Genomic DNA, 13288 nt, shown 5'->3' with positions numbered 1-13288 from the left:
CTGGGAAAACAGGATGATGGTGATTTCTGTTTTTGCTTATGAGGAAAATTCAACTGCAAATTTGGACAACTCAAAACTTGAACAGCCTCCTGGAATGGCTCGTGCTCAAATTCCGAGGGTCTAGTGTAGTATGACAGCTGTTGGATTTAAGTCTCCGCTCTTAAGAAAATGAGATTACATTTGTTAAGTAATGATATGTTCCCATTTGTACTTTTTGGAACTACCATAAACATTTTTTCCCATAGACAGCTTCAAAAGAATGCAACAAGCATTATCATTATTGCGAGAACAGAGGAACAGAACAGAGGACAAACCCGACCCTTCCCTGAGGAATGTGTGGTGTCTCAGAGAGCAAAAGTTAGTGTCTGCACCACAGACGCAAAGTGCTGCAAACCATGACCCAGTCAACCACATATTGTATCTACTTTATGCCTGAGGTTTTACATTTGGGAGGTGTTGTGTCTGGGAGCTTAACTATGCTTTTAGCAAAAAATGAACCTTGTGCTGTTTTTATGGCCCAGATACTGAATTTGCAACTAAAAATAATATCTCCAGACTTATACCAACAATAAAACCTCTGAATGTTTCTTCGTCTGAGGCTTCTCAATGAGGCTTCCCAGCTCTGTCAAACTTGGGTTTTCGCTCGCCCAGTTTTTGTATGATTCGGTTTTCGTCAAAGGTTCGTACACCGTCTCATTCAGTATTGCACATAAACTAGTCAGTTTGCCCGGTAGTGCTAACCTGCCTTGGGGCCAAAGACAGTTTCGAGTGCCAGCAATTTGATAAAGAACGTGGGGACCACTATTGAATTCAATCTCACCAGGATGTACGAGAAGACTGCAGCAACAATCTGCATGTAAAACTATAAAATGTATTTTTTATTAATATTTTTGTGTGTCTGGAACTGATTCATTGAATTTACATTATGGGAAACACTGCCTCGATTTTTGTACGTTTCAGTTTTCATCAAACCTTTTGGAAGAAATAAATAACAAAAATTGAAGTACCGCTGTATTTAAAACACAGCTCTAACGGCCTTGCGAAAGTGAAATTGGTTTCACACAGCAGTAATATCTTCAACTTGCAATTTGGTTTCAAATCAAACCAACGAAGCAGAGCTTAGAAGGAAGCATTGCAGCAAGGAGCAAAAGCTGTGTAAATACGGGAGGAGGAAGTACTGGGGAGGGCATCTTGCTGCCTGCCTAGGCAAGCTCTCTGCTTCACTCTTTTTTTTTTTCTGAACAGGAAACCACATGTCTGAAATCCTCAACATGGCTCCAGACAGTTTGTTTGGATTTTCACCGAGTGAGAAGTTATTCCTTGCAACAAACTTGTTACTGTACCTCACAAAGACAGCTCACAACCTATACTTTGTCACATTGAAGTTTTGAAAGGGAACATGTGTCAAAATAATCAATTTCCTGTTCAAATAAATTTTGATCATCTGGATTGTTTCTCCGAGCAGGTTTTCAGTTCACATAGAGGGATTGTGATGCAAGTTAGAGTTGAGGTTTAATGTTTGCCTAGGAGGTTTGAGCCATGTTACAATGTAATGTTCATTAGTTGTTGGGCTGTACCACTGCCAACAGACATTCTCCTTAGTTTAACTGAAAAACAACACACATTCAGCAAAGACACCAACAGTTTCCTCTTGCAATATTTTGTATATGAAGTATATTCCTAATTATTTATTGTTTAATAAAAATAGATTATGTATACTATCTAGTTAGCTTTTTAATTCGGGCCCAAGCATGATGTGGTGCGAAGGCCCTCTTGAAACTGCCATTTTTATTACTATTATTACGACAGAAATATCCTCACATTTTTGATGGGACGTCAGGTACGAAAAAAAAAAAAAAGGATACTTCAGGGGTCCCAAAAACTCACTCCGTAACGCCCATTTCTAAAATTTTCAGTTTCCCGGATCATCACAAAATTTGGTGAAGATGTCCGTCATGGCAGGATGCATGGAAAAGTCTCAAGAACCCATATCCCAAAACAAACAGGAAGTGGGCTATTTTGGTTTCTGGTGTCGATTTTGGGCAAAAAATAGGGGTTGTACTTTGACAAACTTGTTCTAGGGACCTAGTCATACTGGCGATGATATATTGCAAAGGATATTAGGTTGGTCCATAAGATGTGGGCGGGGCACGGTGACAAACTTTGATGGTCAATCTGACAATTTGCCACAAAAGTGTAAATGTTGATAACTCGTTTACACAAGCTCAGATCTTCATTATAAATGGTACCTATCATGAAGAGGATAGGATACCTTGAAGCTATGCGTAGGTCACTTCCTGAATCCGTGTCAGCACTACACAGTGGTGACAGAAAATGACAAAAAGTTTGCAACATACATTAGCCTCCTCCCCCGATCAGATCAACATCAAAATCAGGGCAAATACATAAGACAGACTGACGATCTTAAGTTGCGAACCATATGCATGTAAAGCACACGTGGTGACATGTGGCATGGCGGTGAGGTTTCTGCCTTCACCAGTGACCAACAAAGTGTTATAATTTGACTGCGGATGGTCACATCTTGTCGAAAACATACACGGCAAGTAAGAATCCAAGTCCAAACAATATCGTGCTGCTATGATGTCATCCCCGGTTGACTCTGAAGTTCTTTACCAACACAGTTACGCCACACAAATGTATTTGTACGATTCATTTATTAAAAAGGACCCTTTGGAAAGGATAAATATGCTAAAATAAATATGAACTGAGGCGTACAAAAATTGAGGTTGTTGACTGCAAAAAGGAGTTTTCGTATCACCAAAGCACTTCCATCTTAAAGTAGCATTGCATGAATTAGTCTGTAATTCCTCTGTAAGTACTTCAGACGTGGAACGTCGGGGCCCCAGTAAGTCTCTTTTTTTTCATCGTTTGACAGCCTTAATACAAACGTAAACTGCTGTGTTGTATATGATTCAAGCATTAGGCTGGGTGAAGTTGCTGCAGGGTTAATATACTGCACATACATGATATTTAGCGGTATTGTATTGTATTTCGATACTATTTCTTGCGACACTGTCTTAGTTACTGAGACGAGACAAGACGTGCAGACATTCCCGGCGGTGAGCGCATTTCCGCGACGCGGTATGTGCTGTACAGGTGCTTTCAATTTGGCTCTGTGCAGTGAGCCAAGTACAGGCACTGTACCTCGTTGTTATTATTGCCGTGGATGCTACAGTCAAAAGACAGCTGATTCCGTGTGGTAACTGCAAAAAAAAAGCTGTTCAAAATCGTGTATCTGGACGACATGTGTAATCAGTCATGCATGACGCACAACGTGACGACATGAACTGACATTATGATAACGGTTTGAACGCAAAATGATGTAACTGGGCCACATTGTAAAGATAAGAGAAAGTAAAGTCCTCCTGCATCATGTTGTGTTGATGCGCTATTGCTGTACTTAAAGGTTTTGTGGTTTATTTTGGTACTGGCAATATATTTAACTATATGTTTCATTCTTCAGTCAAGTGGTCCTGTTTTTTAAAATACATGTGAACTTACAGGAGTTAAAGATGATATCGAGGTTGCACTCATCCTCAGAGCAGGAGCAGATGAAAAAGGATGAGCCCATGCCCTTTCTTTCTTTCATCTCACACTTGCTATTGTTGTAGTCCTCCAGGACCAGGCCGTACAGCTTGTGAGCTGGGTCGTGGCAGACGGTGTCAAATGTGACATTGTCGTCTTTCTTCCTCCTTGAAAATGGGAAGGAACATGTCAAAAATAATATCAACGTCATTCACTGAGATCACTTTGGTTTTGCAATTCTATATGTATTTGCTTTCAGCTATCTGCACCATATAAAACAAAAACAGGACATACATTTAAAATAAAGGACAAAATAAATTATTCATACATTCAATATAGCAATAAAGATAATTACACATAATTCATCAATAGTAGTGTTCATTGGTTACATCGTATTTCAGTCAAACTATGTAGTGTTCATTATTTCCACAGTTCATGTACACATCCAGTTTGCTATTAAACATTAAAATTATAACAAACATAAACAATTACCGAAATGACAATACAGCCAAAGTCAAGGCAATACATAAAAAACTTAAACCATATAAATATTTTCTCAATTCATCATAAAATAATAGCAATAATAACAAGTAAGTGTAGAATAACACATTTCTGACTGCTTCTACCTGCGGAGATTTTGATGTGAGCTGACTGACATCTACATCTGGGTTACAGTATCGTTTGATTCATAGTGCTATCAAACCGAGACCACTGTATCGAACGGTTCTATACAGACGTGTATTGTTGCACCCCTAATAGTATGTTGACATAAAAGTCGCACCAGACTATACAGTAAGTCACAGTACCAGACAAATTATGAAAAAAGTGTGACTTATAGTATGGAAAATACAGTATGTCAAAGCGGTAAATGGTACAATCATCGTCATGGAACGCCGGGAATTAGCATAATGTGAGAAAATGAGGAAAAAAACATCTAAAAAGCCACAGATGTACATATTTAAATCCTGAGCTTCTTTTGCTACCGGCTTGCAAGAACCAGGTTGGCCGTCCACGTGCATAATATTCTGCACACATCAGTTAAATTACTACTTTAATGACAAACAGCAGTGCAGCCTTAAAGCTTGTAACAACAACACAAGTCTGCGTGTGACAGCTTTCAGCGGCGTCAGAGAGAATGTTAACGGCCTGGCACCACAGTTTCCATACTACTGTCTTGACTGTTGAGGGTTCAAAGAAAAGGTCATTTGAATGAGGAAACGACTCAAGCCCCGACTAATAAAGTGACCCACATCACTTCCACTTGTTTTCTACTTTTCTATTGTCATGACATCACATGAATGTAGACCCTTACCAAATAGCGACACACACATCATCATCATGGGTGCAAATGGAAGTGATGTCACACTCCACCTTGCAGCTTCCTCGGCCGGTGCAGCTGGTTGGTTGTATGTCACAAAACTTGCACAGGCGCCTTATCTTTATTATATGGGCATCTGGGGGCCAAAGAGAAACAGGACTTCAGTCATAAATACACAACATATGAGGTGGTTCAGGTTAGATTACCACGGTATGGTTGGAAATGGTAACCTCTGCATGGGTTTGTGTTTGCGCAGCAGCTTGCAGAAGTAGGATGCTGATCGTGACAATGCTCAGTGTTTCCCCCGAGGTTTACAGTTTGTACACGTGCACACATTTCAGCAACTTCAGTTTGCTTAAGAAATATGCTCTTTTATTGCAAGCGATAGCAAGGGGGGCTCACTACCTTTAACCAAATAACAAAACAAAAAAATGACACGTAAACAAAACTACTACTCTATGAGTATTAAAAAAACAACTATGCACTAACAAACATGTAAACTAATTCTTACAAGGAGCCGGCAAAGCATGCTGGGTAGCCTAGCAGGAGCTCCCCCAACACTACAGTAAAGTGAGATATTTATGGAAGCCCGCTTCCACCACTGCACATCCCAATGTAAGTCATAGTTGTGAGATAAAAAGTCAAAATTTTGAGATAAAAAGTCATAATTATGAGATAAGAAAGTCATAATTATGAAATAAAAACTCAATTATGAGATAAAGTCATAATTATGAGATAAAAAGTCAAAATTATGAGCGGTCGGTATTGTATAATTTGGACTTTTTATCACATAATTATGACTTTCCTAACTCATAATTATGACATATCTCATGATTTTGACTTTTTATCTCATAATTGTGACTTTTTATGTCATAATTATGACTTTCTTATGTCATAATAATGACGTTTTCCTCATAATTTCGGCTTTTATCTCATAATTATGACTTACCATTGGGATATATTTTTTATTTCAGTGACGGAAGTGGGCTACCATAGATACTACTGCCTATAGTATCTTTAAAACACGTGCACACTTACATGGTGCACAGGACACATCAAGATTGTTTTTTTTTTTGCTTCTAAATGACTCTTCTGTTGTCAAATAAGGTTCAAAACACCAAAACACCAAAAACACCAAGTTTTGCATCATGACCATTCATGCAAATTTGACCATGACATCATCTGGTGACCTCCCCAGCCCAACCACAACCCAATGCCACAGATATATTACATTCCTGTCGGAAACAGTCTTGTTTTGTATCTTACTAACTTTGTACTTTACTTCCTTGCACTTTAGTGAAAATCTCATATTGTCTGTTTATTTACATGCTATCAATGTAATCTTAGCATACTGTATATTGGTTTCAGCATCTTTAATGTACCAAATGTATCAAGGTAGTGTCATCCTTTAATTTTCCTATAAAAAAAAAAAAAGTTTAGACACCCGTGGGTTAAGTTAATAACAATTTTTGCGTGACTGAATCAAGTCAGTGCACTATTATTGCTCCAACAATATCTCTTAAGGCAAGTAGATGAAAGCAGACCTCCTTACAGTGTCTGCTGTGAAGAAGCTCAGTGTCAATTTGGACGTGCTTGACTTGACTGGTCGGGGGCAAAAGGTGGGGTGCATGCACGTGTACTCAAGGCCACAAAAGGCCTCTTTGTCAGTCTGCAGGGCGGAGTCAGCCTTGCGGCTTGCTGTTGCAGAATTACCGCGCAACCTGGAGAGAGCAGCTGCACATGCACGCTATCTTCTTCCTGCAAGGCCTCTCTCTGAGACAGACGTGCACGAGAGCTAAGCAGGTTATTGCTGACTGGAGGTTCTGAGTTCCCTTACAATGCAAATCAGCACAATATTATAAATGGATGTTTTGATTGAGCTTTTCGCCTTGAATTTTGGGCTGTGTCTCAATTTGCACACTTTCATATACCTGATGATGTATTATATTGTTTTGTATATTGTATTATGATGTATTGATGTATTATAAAATGTTTATTTGATATTTTGATGTTGTATTTCATACACTTTGAGTGCATACAGTAAGTGCGTTCACACTGAGAAGTACGGCAAAATTCACTGCATTGTCAGTACCTAGCTCAGGGGTGTCCAAATTTTTTTGAACAAGGGCCACATATGGAAAAGTCAAAGGATGTGGGGGCCATTTATTTTCTATTTTGTAAAAAGGCTAAAAAAAAAAAAGATGTATTTGTTTTGTGTGTATTTAAAGGCAAAACTTGCATTTTATTCCTAATTAGTATCACATTTCATCTTTTTCTCGTTACATTGCACCTTTTTGCTCATTTTCCCCTTTGTTGCTGTTGTTGTTGTTTTTTTCTGTTTAATTTAAATTCTACAATGTACCGCAGGCCAATCCAAAACGAGTTGCGGGCCTCAAATGGCCCCAAGGCCGCACTAGATGTAGATCAGGGGTGTCCAAACTTTTTCCACTGAGAGCCACATACTGAAAAATGAAAGCATGCAAGGGGCACTTTGATATTTTGTAAAGCAACACATGTAGATATAGGGGTGTCACACCAGATACACTAGATTGGGTCTACAAGAACGAGACGAGACGAGATTTTAACATTACTTAGTACAATAAAAAAGTATGACAATATAGTGAAATCTACTAATACAATTTCGACTACGTTACACTCTTCTGCACTCTGTGTGTATGCTCGCGGCCCCGCCACCGCCCACTGAGACAGACAGACTGTATGACTGATAGGGCTCACTCCGTTCATGCCGTTGTTCTATGGAACAATTGCGCGAAGGCGCTGAAACCAATGCACAGAGTGAACTCTCTTCCTGCCTGTTTGGAGGCGGGAGACGAGGAAAACAGACACGCACGCACATGGCAATATATTGAGGCTGGCAAAATTATCAAGTTGATTTTCATTTATTGTGTCATTAATAAATTTATTTATTATCGTCTCAGGCCTAGTGCCCAGGAGCCATTTTTTTTCTGAACAAGAAATCTTGGCACGTTTTAATCTTGTGACACCCCAAGTCGATATGCTACGAAGTTATATATTTTTCAAGAAAAACTGCATCTCAGCTTTGTGATATACTGTAGGTGAAAAAGTGTATTATTAATAAGAACTTCAAGCTTTGCTCTTTTTTTTCCCATTTTTGCTGTTTTTTTTTTTAATTTTCCAAATATTTCAACTTTCTTCTTAAATAATCCTTCTAAATTTTATTTTCATAATATTATGACTTTATTCTCGTAATATTTTGACTTTATTCCCATAATATAATAACTTTTAATAAGATTATTTTTGCTCATAATGTTACAAGTTTATACTCGTAAAATTGCACCTTTATTCTAGTAATGTTTTGACTTTATTCCCGTAAAATCACAGCTGTTTTTCTTCCCCATTTCTGCTGCTGTTGTTTTTTTTTCCCCCCAACTGTTTCAACTTTCTTGTTGCAAATTTTTCTTTTATTAGAATTATGATTTATTCCCACAATATTTTGACTTTATTTTCGTAACATGATATCTTTTTCCGCAACTCTGTTGTTTCCCATAACATTACAACTTATTTAAAAAAAAAGACTATTTTATTCTTCTTTAATATTTAAACTATATGCTACTAGAATTATGTTATTTTTTCTCATAATATCACGGCGTATGCTAAAAAAAAACAAAAAACAAACAACTTTTTCTCTAACTATTTTTATTTGATTTTTGTAAAATTACTGCAGATTTTTCCATTTGTATGTTTTTTTTTTATTTTTCTTAGAATGTGCCGCAGGCCAATAAAAATAAAATTAAAAAAAAAAACAGCCGTTGGCTGCAAACGACCCCCATGCTGCACATTGGACACCACTGATGTAGACTATAATATAGTAATCCCTCATTTATCGCTGTTAATTGGTTCCAGACCCAACCGTGATAAGTGATTTCCCATGAAGTAGGATTCCTCAGTTATAAATAGAATATTTTCCATAGAGCATAGAAAACCCGTTTCCGAGCTTGTAAATATGCTTTGTAACATCATTAGAGCCCTGCAGACATGACATAACACCCCTATAGTCACCTTTAGACTTGTATTACCCAATATAGTAAACATAATAAGACAAAATAAGCCTTTTAAGATATTAATAAGACTCGTGCTAGTGTGTATTGCTGTAATTGTGATCCTGTGCTAGGGGAGCGGGGGGCAGACAGAAAATGACATTGGGGTTTCAGAATTGAGTTTTAGCTTGGCGCCGGTTACGGCCGCAACAGTGGCCTGAGTTAGGGACTATTGTGGCTGTTGTGAGATCATTCAAACCTGTAATAAAAGCCTGTTGTACCGGCAATCAAGTCTGGTGCTTGTGTGTCTCACCATCTCTGTACATTATTTCCTGTGTGTATATGACTCATTCATAGTACAGCCCCCCTTCAAGGATGCCTTCTCCTTCGATTTGGGAACAACATTTACAACAAAAGTGACTGTCGTAATGCAGTCTCCTCCCTTCTCTCTTTAATTACCGCTGTCGGCACCCGACGAGAGACGCTAACAAGCTCAATATTCAATGAGAGTTGTGGTTGCTCACTAGAAGACACCGCCCCTAGTGTTTCAGTAAAGAATTACACATCACCGGCGCTATGCCAACGAAGAGCTATAGAAACAATCAAGACGCCGTTGGATAATCCAGGCTTGAGTGGTTGCAATTCATAACTGAAAAGGAGAGAAGATGAATAAGAAGAAGAGGAAATGTCATGTAAATTACGCAAAAGAGCGGAGATTTTCGAAAGCTGTAAATCAGAATTTATGTGTTTATGGGTACAACTGAGCTTTTTAGTTTGTGTCATAAGAAAAGTGTCATGTTTTTAAAGCTTACTTAACAACAGAACATAAAGATATTGACTTCAGGGGGTTGGCTTCATGTCGTACTTTAACACGCACAGGCGGCGCTTATTAGCATGCCTTGCGGGCACTTCATAAGCATTACAGATTTGATATCCATATAATAGTAGTTTGTAAATTACTGTACACGCTGCGTTGTTATTTGGTTTAAGGTAGACGTTCTGTGTACTGACCCCCTGCATCTTGGAGTTGTGTCGTCAAGCTACGGTAGTTGTTGGCTATCACTTGCAATAAAAAAACAAATACAGTACCTTAAGCAAGCTGAAGTGCCTCTGACTATTTCCTGTGTGGCTCAAGCGCGCCACAATATTGATGCACTGTTGCGCTACTATGCATGGACGTACTAGACTTGAGACAGTGAGGGAAGGGGGTGTCCACGCCTGAGCACTCATGTTAGGCAATTATACAATTAGTGCAACCCCTCTAAAAGAGCGTGTCAATGAAACCCAGCAGGGTGGCTTTGGAAACGGCGAAGGGTAGTAATTGTCACCCGGGGCTACGTCTAATTGCAGGGAGAAAAGGGGAGGATTAGGAGCTGCTGGGAATGAGAGTGAGACAGATGAAGGCATAACTGTCTTCCTCGGTTGGGGGGACGCGCTAAACCTGTTAGCTATGTAGTCAGCACACCAAAGATGGACATATATTTGTAAAGATCCGCCCCTGGAGCTAATATATCGTTCTCGTAGCAAAAAAAAACAAACAAAACAAAAAAAAGTCAGAACAAAGCACGCCATTGACAGCTAAATCTACCTTCAAGTCTTCTCTGAAGTTATAATGACATCTTGAGTGCCTGCCAAACACCTGCATTAAAAAGTTTCTTTTTGGTAAAATAAAAGATGACGGTGACACCACAAAAGTGTCAGTGTATTAACTTGACACATTTATTTGTATTTGGGGGGAGGGAAAACGTTTTTTGTAGTAAAAGTGCGACTCACCCGCCTGCTCGGACACAATACTACCACAGAGTATCGCTCCACACCAGAAAGCGGAAAACCGAAGTAGCTCCATGAAGAGGCCGACAATACACCCCTCTCTTTCTCATGAATTAACCCAAGCCTTGGCGGGGAGTTAATATCCAGACTCGAGCGAACTTTCTTCGCCCCGCTTCTTACTCTGCAGCTGCCCTGAGAGAGTAAACACACGGAGGTGGGACGTGCCCTATATGACTCACTGTATGACTTTCATGAAACAGGAAATCTTCAGAGGGGTTGGACTTTTTGTTTTTTTTTTCCTCCTCCTCCTCGTCATGCTCATGTGGCTCCCAAATGTATTCAAGTCTATCATTAGCGAGCCAGCGGAGTCAGACTTGAAATGTTCAGAAATAACTGGGGGGGGGTACACCTACTGGAACTTCCAAGGGTAGTGTATCATCTCCAAAAAGACAGGAGTCAAACGGTTTCATGTATGTGTTCGCTTATCTGGATAAAAAAAAAAACACACGTTTACACATTAAAGTGTCCTCAAATTGTTTAAAAAAATGTCATTAAATTTTTTTTATTAATTTAATTATTATTATTATTTTTAATCCGAATGTAGGACATTTTTTCCAGAAAAAATTAACATAAATACTATGTGAAAATATTAAGGGCCACTGTGGTCCAGTGGTTAGCATGTCAGCCACACAGTAACAGTCTGGAGATCGGGAAGATGTGCGTTCGATTCTCCCTGGGGCATTTATGTGTGGACTTTGCATGTTCTCCCGTGCGTTCCTCTGGTACTCTGGTTTCCTCCCGCATTCCAAAAACATGCATGTTAGATTAATTAGTGACTGTAAATTGTCCGTGAATCTGAATGGTTGTTTGACTATATGTGCCCTGTGATTGGCCAGTCCAGTCCAGGGTGTACCCCGCCTGTCGCCCGAAGTCAGCGGGGTCCAGCATGCCCCCCCGCCCTAATGAGGAGAAGCGGCATAGAAAAAGAATGGAAGGTACAGCACTATTTGTAAAACAAATGCATATATTCAAATTGGATGCTTTTTTTGCTTAAATTAAGCATTTTCAAGCATAAAAATGGTTAAATGAAGTAAAATAAAAAGAAGAAGATGCATTCAAAGATGTTGCAATGATATGTAGTATTCTACACTGGTCACGAAGTGTCAGTAACGTTAAAAGCACCAAACTTGGTCACTTGATCGCCGGCACAAAAGGCTTTCATTGGAGATTTGAATGAGCTCACAACAGGCACAATAATCCGTAACACAGGCTACTGTTGCAGCCGTAACCCATGGCAAGCTAAAACTCAACTCTGAAACCCTGACGTCACTTCCTCTCCCCTGGCACTGGTAAATATTTACAGCAACACATGTACATACTTACAAGTACGAGACTCATGTCTTAAATGGCTTGTTTTCTCTACCAAATGGCTATGACCTGTGGGGTTCCCCAGGGGTCAATCATGAGACCCCTATTGTTCAATCTGTACATGCTGCCTTTAGGCCGCCGAATACGCAGCTGCAATGTGTCCTACCACAACCATGCAGACGACGCTCAGATCTACGTGTCACTGACGGCCGATGAACATGCTCCTGCAGATTTACTTTGTCACTGCATCAAACAAATCAGTGTGTGGATGCAACAACTTTCTCCAGCTAAACTCAGACAAAACTTAAATCATTGTCACCACCGAAAAAACATTGCCAAAATCAAAGGAATAGTTTTATCCATACCTTTGTCTCCAGCAGGCTAGACTATTGTAACGGCCTTCTCACCGGGCTCTCTAAATGAGCAGTAAAACAGCTGCAGCACATCCAGAATTCTACTGCTTGAGTCCTGGCTAGAACCAGGAAATATGACCATATTAGTCCAGTACTCAGGTCTCTGCACCGGCTTCCTGTTGCTCAGAGAATAGACTTTAAAACAGCTCTGCTTGTGTACAAGTCTTTTCATGGCCTTGCGCCAAAGACCATGTCTGACATGTTAGAGCCACATGAACCATCTCCAGCTCTGAGAAGCTCAGGGAATGGTCGCCTGCGGGTGCCCAGAGTCAGGACTAAACACGTTGAGGCTGCGTTTCAGTTTTACGCTGCCAAAATCTGGAACAATCTTCCAGAAGATGTGCGACAATCCTCAACTTTGGCAAAGTTCACATCTAAGCTGAAAACGCTTCTATTCAACTGTAACTATTTTATCTGCACTCTTCACAAATAAACTTGCCTTGCCTTCTCTTATGTCTACTATATTCGGTAATAGGAGTGTAAAGGTGACTATAAGGGTGTTATTTCATGTCTAGGGGGCTCTAATAATGTTAAAAAACTTATTTAGAAGGTCATAAACAGGTTTTTCCCAATATGGTCTACTGTTGCGACATAACTCATGTGGGCTAAAACTCAATTCTGAACCCCTGACATCACTTCCTGTCCATACCCCATTCAGCTCCCCTTGCACTTGCACACCTTTATGGGAACAAACAAACACAATTCTTAATTATGTCTTAAATATCTTATTTTCTTGTATTATGTCTCCTATATTGGGTAATACGAGTGTAAATGTAACTATAGGGGTGTTATGTCATGTCTAGAGGGCTCTACTAATGTTAAAAACTGTATTTACAAGTGGAACTTAGTGGAAA

The 13288-nt window shown here is 39.5% G+C and overlaps 1 protein-coding gene across 1 annotated transcript in view; it reads right to left on the bottom strand.

Moving 5' to 3' along the window:
* Positions 1-10891, bottom strand: part of LOC129173264 (TGF-beta receptor type-2-like) — a 36579-nt gene extending 25688 nt beyond the window's left edge. The window contains exons 1-3 of the mRNA XM_054764003.1: positions 10657-10891; positions 4859-5000; positions 3523-3713 (exon numbers count right to left, since the gene is read on the bottom strand). Of these exons, the coding sequence (XP_054619978.1) occupies positions 3523-3713; positions 4859-5000; positions 10657-10729 (406 nt within the window). The 5' untranslated portion in view covers positions 10730-10891. The remainder of the gene's footprint in view (positions 1-3522; positions 3714-4858; positions 5001-10656) is intronic.
* Between the last annotated feature and the right edge of the window lie 2397 nt (positions 10892-13288).

This window comes from Dunckerocampus dactyliophorus, chromosome 20 (genome assembly GCF_027744805.1).
Source record: "Dunckerocampus dactyliophorus isolate RoL2022-P2 chromosome 20, RoL_Ddac_1.1, whole genome shotgun sequence".
Lineage (NCBI taxonomy): Eukaryota > Metazoa > Chordata > Actinopteri > Syngnathiformes > Syngnathidae > Dunckerocampus > Dunckerocampus dactyliophorus.
This window is presented reverse-complemented; position numbering and strand designations above follow the sequence as displayed.